General features: G+C 45.0%; 1 protein-coding gene across 1 annotated transcript in view; it reads right to left on the bottom strand.

The window, feature by feature from the left end:
- Positions 1–12,192, bottom strand: part of LRRIQ1 (leucine rich repeats and IQ motif containing 1) — a 1,142,626-nt gene that overhangs the window by 511,393 nt on the left and 619,041 nt on the right. Inside the window, exon 18 of the mRNA XM_085653925.1 lies at positions 6,775–6,864. Coding sequence (XP_085510051.1) covers positions 6,775–6,864 — 90 coding nt within the window. The remainder of the gene's footprint in view (positions 1–6,774; positions 6,865–12,192) is intronic.

Genomic DNA, 12,192 nt, shown 5'->3' with positions numbered 1-12,192 from the left:
CCGTAGCCACAGTAGGTGGAGAGAGTATGCCAGTCTCTGGAGAAGTATCCAGTCCACTGGCCTCCCCAAGTTCCCCATACCAGCCCAAATTCTCCTCAGAAACTTCCTGGGTCCCCAGACCCCTCCCAATCCTCTCCTGAGCCTAGCACATTCTCTAAGTGCTCAGGTCACAACATGGAACCTCTGGGTTTTGTCGACGTTGGAATTGTCATTCTTCAACATTGTTCCAGCTCTGTGTCATAGGGGATGAGGATGGGGCTTATGCCACCAACCAGCATTGGTGACGTCGCAGGCACCGACTTCGGATTCGACACCGGGGAAGGTCGCATTGGCACGACCGGCATTGAACGGCAGCCTAGATCGGATCCCCGGGGCCCCACAGGCGTTGTGGCCTGAGCCAATGGCATAGAACCCAATGGCGCCCCGTCCAACTCCATGGAGCCCGAAGACTCATCAGTGGGGTTGTTCAACTCAAATACATGGTACATGGCCTTGTAAAACTCTTTTATTTGAGTGGGAGTCTCTCCGGCTCCCGGAAAGGGGGGGGGAGACGTGAAGTTGACTCTTGCTCCGGCTCTGCGGAACCATGCCTAGAGTGTCGGTCCTCCTCACCTCTCTTGACGACGGACGCCAGTTGAGGTAAAGACGAAGTCTGCTTAGACTTCTTCTTCTTATGCCTCTTCCCCGAGTGTCCCGAGGACCCTGAATGGGAGGAAGAGGACTTAGGGATCCGTGAGCGGTCTTGCAACCTCCTCTTCTTTGATCAGGACTGTTACCTCCTCGGAGTCTCGCTTGACTGTGTCGACTGCCAAGCCGCTAGTAACTTCATTGCCCGCTCCCTCAACGTCTTTGAAGCCATCGCTCAACAGTCCGAACACGACTTCGTATCGTGGTTGCACTCGAGACACCACAGACATAGGAGGTGGGGATCATGCGGGAACAAGTCCAGCACCGCTTGAAAACTGTCATTCTCGAAGACATCCCCCCCACCTGAAGTCGGAAAAAATCCAAAATTTCAACAAAAGTCGAGAAAAAGCCTGCCAAATAGCAGCAGAGGGGTAGCTCTTTCCAGATCGGCACTTAATTGGCGCAGAAAGAAAATAACTGACATCCGCGCGCCTGGGTGGCCGCTATATAGGCACTGTGATGTCATAACTGACACTAACGATGCTCACAACGTCACACTGAGCCAAATGGAGCCACCCGAGGTCAGGCGCAAGGGGTATTGCTCAGCAAAAGTTTCCGGATCCAGCCTGACGCCTGGGAAATACAAAAGTAAGGAATCTGCAGCTAGAAGTCTCTATAAGATTGGTAAAATAATAGCATAGAATGACAGAGGACTTAAGTGCAGCCACAAAATGAAGATTGTGCGTACACAACGAGATAAAAGGTACATATTAGTTAATTCCAGACCCATCTGACTAGAGATGAGTGTATAAAAGAAAATGTAGAATTGTAGATTGTGTCTCACTTCATATACATAACACTGAAGAGGATTTAGGACGTGGATAGCTCTGGGAACGCAAGTTAAAATCACACAAGACATACTAAACCTTGCAAGGAGATATGCTATATTAAGGGTGAGAGGGTCAGAAATGATGCTCCTAAATGTGTATGCACTAAACAAGTATGATGCCTACGTTTTTGCTACACTAACAAGACTATGTACTCTTTATCTAGAAGCACTGATACCGTGGGCTGGTGGATTTAACAGTGTCTGGGATGATAAGCCGGAAAATAATCCAGTAAGATGCATGCTTGTGTTCTTGAAAGGAAACAAACAGAAGAGGGTCATCTATGAACTAAACATGAATATATGGAGACAACAACATGGTGCTCTAGGAACATACTCTCGGTGGTGCATAACACATCCACACTTTACCACATTTTACATCTTGACCTTTTATGCAGAAACGTTCGTACATAGAAACTAGAATTTTGTCTAACCAACCTCAAAACTAACATGCTTTGTGTTGCATCTCCCAACTTGTATACTGCTTGACACCAAGTTCAGAAATGAACTCAGGTCAAAATTAGTAACACAGATAATAGGGATAATAAGTGTAACACTTCGAAAATGTTGGTAGAAGGGTGGTGGAAGGACAGGGTACATCATTGAGTTCAAATAAAAACTGATGAGAGAATTAGTACTAAAACAATGACAGATACAGGATACAGATATAGATCACACTAGCAAAGGATTAGGGGTCCATGAACAGTTAGTTGAATGAAAGGCTGAAACTCTCCCTTTGCTCTTAAGATTAGATAAATACTAACAGACACCATATAGGCAGTGGTTGCAGAGAGAGGGTGAAAAGTCTGGGAACTGCACATGTGGCTGCTCTAAAGGAGACGAACCCCACAATAGGAGTGGTGGACTCACTGGGCAGGATGGTGTAAACACAGGAGGAACTCAATTATATATTCTGCAAATAACCACAGGATGTGTCCAAGGCTGTTCCACAGAGAAGCTTAGATTTTATGAACCAACTGCTAGAGGGGCTTGCTCAGAGATGACTATAGAGATACATTAGATATTCCAATACCAAAAGAATAGATAATATTGTCTGTAATTGACCTGAATGGGGGTAAGATGCCAGAGGCAATGGCATGTTAACATATACTCAGCTGTTAGATGGGCTTGCTCAGTGATAAACAGAGAGCTACATTAGCTATGTCAAAATCAAAAGACTAGATAATGTTGGCTGTAATAGACCTGAATGGGGGTAAGACGCCAGATGTGATGGCCTGTTACCATATGTGAAAGAGAAAAGGAGGAAAAACAAGTTATTTACCTTCGGTAATGCCTTATCTAGTACTCTATCTAGCCGCAGACTCTTTACTTAAATGATCCCCAGGCGTCACACTGGATTCAGAAATTTATGTGAGCCGTACCCCCTGTGTGCCAGTAGATGGCATTGTTCAGCTCTACGTGGCATTGTCTGCTCCAGAAGTGACCGTTGCGATGCCTAGGCGCCATCCAAGCAGGCTGACATCAGTTAGTTTTTCACGACTTTCCATGCCAGAAGTGCAGAGCCACAAAGTACATTGACCACAGGTGTGGAAAACTAGTCCCTAGAAAACGGTCCCTAGAAATCCATTAACAGAGCGGGGAAGATGGGTGTGTTGGTAAGAAATATGCGACAAGATATAGTCTCTACCAGATAAGGTGTTACCAAAGGTAAGTAACTTGTTCATCTAATAGAGTCTTTTAACCATAGATTCCTTACCTTAGAATAGATAACCAAGAAATAACTCCCAGGGGGTGGGTCTGTGGGCCAATTTCACATGAGGAAGTCCTGCAGGACCAAACAGGCAAGTGACAGTCTCCACGGACCTGACTGTCCAGACAGCAATGTTTGGTGAACGTGTGCAATGAAGGCCATGTTGCTGCCTGACAGATATTCAGCACCAGAACTCCGAGAGCTAATGGAGTAGTTGCAGCTTTAGCTCTGGTGGAATGAGCACGCAAACTCTCAGGAGGTTGCTTCTTAGCCAATGCGTAACAGATTTTAATGCAGAACAAGATTAGTCTCAAGATGACCTGCTTCTGCATAGCCTTGCCCTTCTTCTCTCTGACATACCCTACTTAAAGTTGGTCATCCACCCGGAAATCTCATGGTAGAAAGACAACGCTCTTTCTGGGTCCAGATGGTGGAGTCACTCCTCTTCCACGGAGGGATGAGGCAGAGGATACAAGTAGGCAGGGTGATAGTTTGACCGACATGAAATGGCGTGACCACTTTCAGAAGAAAGGAAGCCCTTGTACAAAGCACCAGTTTGTCTGGGTAGGTGTTAAGATAAGGAGGTTTGGATTAAAAGGCCTGAAGCTCACTGACCCTCCGGGCAGATGTTATCACCACAAGAAAGACTGTCTTGATGGTAAAGAGCCTGAGTGGGCACTTGTGCAAAGGCTCAAAGAGAGCACACATAAGGAAGGTGAGGAGGACACCGAGATCCCACTGGGGCATAACGAAGGCAGTGGGTCGGAACATATGTTGCAAACCTTTCAAAAACCTATGAACACAGGGGATTGGAAAAGGGAAGGTTGGTGAGACAACCACAAAAAAAGCAGAAATCGCAGATGGATATCTCTTAACAGTGCCCAGAGCAGAACTCTGGTGGGCAAAGGAAGGAACACACAGGAGCACTTGAGAAAGAGGGGCAGAAAGGGCATCAATGTTTCTTTCTAAACCCCATGCCACAATTTAAGCTCAATGGCAGGCATAAACTATCTTAGTAGAGGGATGCTTGGCTGCCAAGATAACATTGCAGATCTCAGGCGTAAGGTCAAAGGCTACCAACTGTTGCAGCTCAATCTCAATGCAAGAGGGAGGCGCGTGGACGGGTTCAGGTGGACAACCCTCTTCTGCTGCTGCGACAGGAGATCCTCCCCTCTGGGCAGGAGTGGTAGGGGCGGAAAGGCGTACAGGAGGCCTGTGCTTCAATCAAGATAAAAAGCGTTTCAGAGCAGGAACCGTTTGGAAACTTCAGCACGTAGAACTGCTGACTTTGCGCAGATGGTGATGCTATTCATGATCCGCTAGGCATCGTCAGCTGAGTTTGTTCGCTCTGGTGTTCAGAGATCCCACCACATGTTGACCTACCAGGGATATGCCCAGTTGTTCCAGCTATGTCTAGAGATGCAGGGCCTCCTGACAGAGGGTACACAACCCCACCCTGCCCTGCTTCTTGCAGTACCACATGGCAGTGGTGTTGTCTATGAGCACTTGCACTAGCCTTTCCTGGATGGAGGGTAGAAAGGATGTCAATGTCACTACTGTCAGATCTGGGGTGAGGGACGGTTTTTCAGCAGTGGGGGCAGTTTTTTTGTTACTAGGGGCCGGTTGTGCAGTGGTGCTGCAATATCAGCCCCCAGTATCAAAAGCTGCAGTGCTTATCACTTGCACCGCACCCCCCTCTTCCCCACCTCCCGGGGGCTGGTACTACAAAACTGCCAGGGCTGCTTTGGGTTCCCAGTTTGGCCCTGCTGATTGGGAAAGGAAGAGTGGTCAGCTACTGACCCAATCGCGGTTCATAAGCCACCAATGCAGGTCCTTTGCAGTCCCCTCCGAGATCTGGACCATGTCATAGAGATTCCCTTGAAGTTTCGCCCACTGGAACTTTATGTGCACCTGCAAAGCCCACATACGCCAAAAGTCATGTATCACAAGCAGGATGCAGGAGGCCATGAGACACAGCAGCCTCAGAGTCAGTCTCACCGAAATCCACGATACAGGCTGATACATCGGTATCATAGCCCTTATATCCTGGACTCGCCGTTCAGGAGGATAGGCCTAAAACTGCACTGTGTCCAGAACAGTTCCAATGAAAGTTAGCATCTGAGAGGGAGTCAGGTGTGACTTCGGTACATTCATTGTGAACAACAGCGAATGCAGGAGGTCCACCGTAGTCTGGAGGTGGGAGACGACAGCCTGGGGCGAGCCCGCCTTCAACAGCCAGTTATCGAGATAGGGTAGATTGTCACCCCTGATCTCCGCAGATGAGCTGCATCCACCGCCATCACCTTGGTGAACACCCGAAGAGCGCTGGTGAGGCCAAAAAGGATAACAGAGAAATGAAAATGCTTGTGGCCCACTGTGAACCGCAGGTAATGCCTGTGGGTAGGAAGGATAGGAATGGGGAAATATGCATCCTGCAAGTCCAACGCTACCATCCAGTCTCCAGAGGCCAGGGCAGACAGGTTTAGTTATAATTTATAAATGTGCTCTGTGTTATGTTGGTCACATCATTTGGCTTAGATTCATTGTTATATTATTATTTTTTTAAGTTGTAATGGGAAAAGATATGTAGCATTGGGATCTGATTAAGCCTTGGAATGGAACTCTCATGGCCCACTAGAGAGTTCCATGTTGACGTGTTGGGATTGAGAGGGTTGACAGTTGGAGAAGAAGGCGGTGTTGTCAAGAGCTACGACGGAAGAGCTATACATAAAGATTTATACTACTTAATATAATCGCCTACGGAGCATCATTACACAGACTCCTGGTACTTGGACATGAAAAGGAAAACTGAAGAATGATTGGCGGGCAACAGCTTTTAATTAGTGGGTATGGCTGTACCCAGTGGGTGTGGCAAAATGCCATAGATAAATCAAGAACAGAAGTTTTGCCATCTTAATAATCTGCAGAAAAATAGCAGCATCCATTTGAGTGTGTGCTTTCTCTACTGTACTTGCTAAGCAATGCAGTTGGCGGGCACTGTGGCATGGCAGCACCAATGCCCTGGAGAAGAGCTAAGCAGCATTACCAAAAGCTATGAATAATACAATCTGATTGGCTGGTAGAAAAGCATTAGAAAGCAGGCATTTGATGCTAGTTTTGTCCCTTTCTAAGCAAGATGAGCGGCCAGCACAGTCTGAACATTCCATTGCATGTTCCAATAAGGATCCGAGGCTTTCAGCTGGGTTGAGATCCCCTCAAATGTTGACCTCTATTGAGGACCCTTGTATTTTTATAGGGACTGTCAACAAGTAATTCTCAATGCGACGCCACGTTTCAAGCTAAGAGCTCATTTATTTTTCCGTGCTACTGTGAAGTGGAGCGCTGACAGAAATACAAAAAAAAGAAGAAAATCCACACGGATGAAAGAAAACCTGCATGACAGATTACAGCTGGGGAAGACTAGTACGTAGGAGGCTTCTAAAAGTAAGTATGTTTGTCAAGTCAATAAATTTAAATATTAATCACTGCAGAGCTGCTTGTGCTTAAGGGATGAAGGCCCGAGAGGAAAGCCGTTTCCGTGACATGTTACCTTTGGCCGGTACAGCTGGTTGGAGAGCAGCAGGGTTTTCTGAGAGGAAGGCGATGAATCCAAAGCCAGCCATTCCTTTTCTAAGGCAGCCTGTGGAAGAGGAAAAATGCGAAGAGATGAGAAAGCAGATCCAATCTGTCTGATTTCAAAAACATTGATAATGGTTGATTTAAACTGCCGCACAGTCTGCTTCTGATGTTTACAAACGCCATGCAACAGAATCAGCACTTGTAACACAATCAGGAAGACAGTTTTTTCAAAGCATGCCAGACATAAGTAAAATAATGCATAAGACAGCCGTGTTTTTCCGGCGGAAGGCTAACTTTCTTGCCTTCCTACTCGAACGTGGTGTTCTGGAGAGCACAGTAGGTGGTCTTAGGCACGTATTACATGTAGCGGCTGCCATAGAAAATTCTGGAGAAAAAAATAAAAACATGGGGACGCCCTGAAAGTACTGGGTTACATTATGAGTAGCCTCAGAGAGCGAATGACCTTATCGCACGTTTTATGAGAAAACTGTGCTTTGAAAGCACAGTTTATCCCAATGTTTGCAACATTTTCGTAGGGGGAGACCTCCTTTGCCTCGAGGACTCCTGGAAGACGTAAGGCTCAGTGGCTTTGCCCAATCACTGGAAATCGCAGCAAGTATTATGCTCCATCACTTTCAAAGAACACTAACCACCACTGATGAGCAGAAGGGGTGGGGGATGAGAAGAGAGAACAATGTATGTGCAGAGGGGGCAGGAGGGAAGATTCTGCTTCGTACAATCTTAAAATGGATAAAATTGCCTGACTTTGACAAGTGGAGAACTCCTCTTCTGCCTGCAATTCATCCCAAATTATACGTAAATGGGGTAACCTGACCTCATTGGCTGCGATCCTCTGATGCAAACCTTATGATCATCCCAATATTCAGACGTGAACGCTTCTCAGTAAAGAGGGATCGAAGAGGGTTAATCTTCCTTTTGAGCTACACATGATTTATTAACCTTCAGAAAGGCCTTAAAAACCTGGCTCTATAAGGGTTAGTTGATTATCACTGCTCTCTCCTGAGATTGGTTGGCATTACCTAGCGCCATGACATCTGTACAGGTAACAATGTAGTTTATAAAACGATTAACATTACATACCTTGACCAATGCTCATCTCAATAATATTATAACCAATTCTCCCATAGTGATATGGTTTTAAATAAAACACTGGCAAACCAATAGGTATGACCTTTGTATAGTGTGCACATCAGGCATGCACATGGTATACAAGCAAAGGGCAGACCAAAGTAACTAAAAAAAATGGAAAAAACAGAACAAAACAACTGTGTTTCAGTAGCATTAATTTTTCAGATGTTTTTGGGCCACTCACAAGTTGACATCTGACGTAAAAGTGGTCCTCATGCACTCCAATGGAGGGAGAAGGCCACCACCAAATAGTAACCAGAAAATCCTTGGGACTAAAACACTCGTTGATCTAAGATGCGAATAACAATGTCTTAGGTCATTAGCTGGAGGCTCCAGAAAAAAAGGCAATGACTGAGGTAGGTTGACTTAAGCTTCCCAAAGTAAGTACCGAAGATAATGAGTCCTATTCGCCAAAAAAGTAGTACATTTGCACAGGTAAATATAGGCCTAAATAGAGATGAAAGTGAACTACTTTTTGCATAAACAAAATTATCAGAAGTATACCTGGAAAGCTTTAGCAAGTGCAGGTTTCCAGAGGTACCACTGGGATTGTCATGCAATTATTCTTGTATGCTTCTATTCCAGGTGTGCAGAGTTCTACATAGAATAGAACACCACGTAGGGGCAAAGCCCCAATCTTCCAAGGAAAACTATTCCTTGAGTGTGCACTCATGTGCACTTCCGATTCGCTTACTGCGTATTAGATCTCCATACTGCATAGATGTTACGATGCATTTACTAAGGCGAGTACAGTAGACACATCGAATATCCTATAGCACCAAGAGGAAGGACATATATATTTTTTTTCTCCAGAGTTTTATGTAGCGCAAACTAAACCCGAAGTTATCAGGGCGCTTTACATGAGCACCAACAGCGTTACAGAAGGGCTCATTCATTTTTCTGTCTGACAAGGAACCTCTTGGCAGCTGCACTCTACACACCAAATACGTTTTAATGTATTGCTCTGACCATGTATGAATCATATAAGTAACACTCATAACCACTGTTCATTACTTCAAACAGTATCATTTCTTAAAACATCACAATGCTGTATATTTGACCATTGTTGAGGTCAATCACATTCCTCATCAATTTAATGGCCCAGAAAAGACCAAGAACCTTATCAAGCCTCACAAATGCATTCTAGTGTGCTTCATCCACCAGGTGTCACCTTCATTCCATATACAATGTTTCACACCTTGAAAGAGGTCATATGTGCTTATTCTAATTCAAACTCACTCCTTGAACCACTTCTCCCTGATCAACTCCCATGCACTTTCCACAACAGGACCAAAAGATTCCTGGTTCTCTTCCCTGAATTGCTTAAATGGCCACACGACCCATATGCGCTGTTACAAATAATCATCTTTGCATGGTATTCCCCATAGAGTTTGGTCTGAATTGTTTTTGTATGCTTTAGATCTCTGCACACTCCTGCTAACCTGAAGTAATGTGCTGTCCTCTCCCTTACAAATGTGCTGAAATTGGCATACAAATGATTGGCACCTTTAATTTACTGCTAAGTTCCTAGTATATGATTCTACATATACCCAGGCACTGTAACGTGAATGCTACTAGTGGGCTGCAGCAACTATTGTACCACCCACCACAGTAGCACCGTAAAGCATGTTTCCAGCCCTGCCACTGCAACCTGCCTGTACAGTTTTTACACTGTGAAGCCAACCTTTCAAAATCACCCTTTTAACAGGCCTAAACCTTATTTTTAAATACTTCCAAATTACCACTAAATTAGGCCTAATTGTCCAATAAGGCAAGATGCCTGGTATTTAAAAGCAGGCTATGCAGAAATTAATGTTTCAAATGTCCAAAAGCCCTTATCATGGAGGCAAGTTAGCTGCCCCATAGGAAAACACTGGATTACATCAGAACACTATATAATGATAATGTGGGGATGGAAGCAGCTATAAACATAATTCAAGACCTATAAAAAAACAATTTAATGGTGAAATCAAATTTAGACTAACTATGCTGGAAAAGGCACTTTTAGAAAAGGTATATCTCCCTGCTAAAAACTCTGGAGGCCTTTCTGTCAGTATGCAACTGTCACCTGACTGCTGATGGCTCCCCGGTGATGAGATGTGGACTGCTCCTAGAGAGAGGGAAAATGGCTTGGTTATGGGGAGATGTTGACCTTCCCTTGACAAGATGGTCTGGGGTCTGTGCCCAAGGATTAGTTACACTTCAAAGAGGCTTAACCTGTCACAAGCAGATGAACCCGATACCAGGCCTGACCCTTCCGTAGTCCCTTTAATTAGCTTAGCTCCAAACCCAGTGTAAGGGGAACTGCCCCACAACTGGTTTGGAGTGACCACAAGGGAGGATTTGCTCATTGTCATAGCCACACCTCTTAACCTACCTTCTCTGGATGTACCCAGGGAGCTCTGACTAAGAGAAGAAATGTCCTGCCATCTTGGATTTTGGGAGAAGAGCTCTATGGGACTGTTTACAATGAAACCCACGGGAACTGATTTAAAAGTGGTTAGGGTCATCTCTGGGAAGTCTCACCTCATTGCCTAGGCTAGGGTGTGACTAATGGTTGTCCCCACCCGCAGGCTAGAACTGGCCATGAATGTGGCATCCCTGGTACCATCTTCAGAACACTCCTGGACCGAGAAAAATCAGAAAAGGACAAGCCTAATGCCTGAAAAACCTAAAGGAAGACTGGACCTGGTTGCCTTGAACCCAGGATCCCAGAGGTGACTCTAAGAGTCAGCTGGCTGAACTCCTGTTTGAATTACTTCCAGAGGCCTCTTCCTGCTTTCCAGCTGACCAGTCACAACTGGACCTGACCTGGTCACCTTTGCTGGCCTCTACGGAAGTGCATCATGACCCCCAAGTACTGTTCCCAAGGTCCTAGACCGTCGGCTGTGGTCAGAGTGTCCTCCTTCCTGCTTAAATGAAAGCTTCTCCATTAAAGGCGTCATCAGATTAGACAAGGAGATGCCCACAATCAATGATTTCACCAGACTTGATGTGGAGCAGCATCCAGGTAATGGCAACAACTTGTGTCGGCGGCTTCACCAGGTCTGATGCCAAACAGCCTCTGAAAGACTCCAAGGCCTCACACAGTAGCTCCCACTCATCGTTGAGCCCTTTCTCAGGGCCGGGCAACTGCCTGTCTCCGCTGAGGACTTTCTACCTCCATAAAAGTTTCTAAGTAAGAAGGTAACTTTGTGACTGGAACAAACATGATCCTTGTACCCCACCGGATCTACCTCGCGGTCGGCCTTGAATCATGCCATTTTTCTAATCCAACATGACCAGTTGCTCGCGGTTGTTGCTTAGTGCTTTTTGACGCTACAACTTTAAAACGTTAAAAATTCATAACTCTGGTTCTACTAATTGGATTTTTAGAGTTTTGTTGTCTTTTTATTTAAATTTAAGAAAATGTTTTCAGAAATTCTAAACATTGCTCTAAATTAAACCTGACTGCTCTGTGCAACAGCTACAAGAGAGTAGCGCACAAATTTACTTAGCAACTTTTGTGATTCACCCTGACAAAGACTGTGTTTATTAACTGTGGTGGGTTCTCACTCCCTCAAATAATACTCCAATTTCTTGCCTATAACAAATCCTTTTTTTTACTGATGCTGAATAGCATTAGCAATAACCTATGTTCCCCTTTTTGCCGATGCTGAACAGCAAAAAGCTAATAGGATGGCATTGGCAAAGCTAAAAGAATAGACTGATTTGTTTTGCCGATGCTTGTTTTAAAGGAAGGATGATCAAGTGTGGAACCATCCATTTTGAATCGGTGTTTCTTCTTTTGACTCTGAGTTTGCATTGCAAGATGATTTGGTTCTATCTGATGGATTATCTGATAAAATATGCATAAGTCTTTGAAATAAATGTTTGCAACACGTATCCAATGCAGGGCATGGAGGACATAGATTAGGTGGTTGAGTCATTTAGAACTTGTTTTGCTTTGGTGTTTTGGATGAGTTGTAGCTTTCTAATTAAATACCTTGGGAGACCAAATATATACTTCTGGGAAGATGCTGCTGGCATAGCCAACCCATTACAGAACTAGAGAGCAAGGCCTAAACTCTTTGATGGAGACCCACATGAAGGAAGATTAGCCAAAAATTGTCATTGCAAAACAAGCATGGCAAGGCCAATAGATCTCAACTTTGCTACCAGGCACCAACCCACAGGCTTTGCCATTTATTTTTGTGGTGCTCCAAGATCCCTCTATGGTTGCACACAAGCTGGGAGGCCA

This window comes from Triturus cristatus, chromosome 4_1, assembly GCF_964204655.1.
Source record: "Triturus cristatus chromosome 4_1, aTriCri1.1, whole genome shotgun sequence".
Lineage (NCBI taxonomy): Eukaryota > Metazoa > Chordata > Amphibia > Caudata > Salamandridae > Triturus > Triturus cristatus.
Note: the sequence above shows the minus strand (reverse complement) of the source record. Positions and strands in the feature narration are given on the sequence as shown.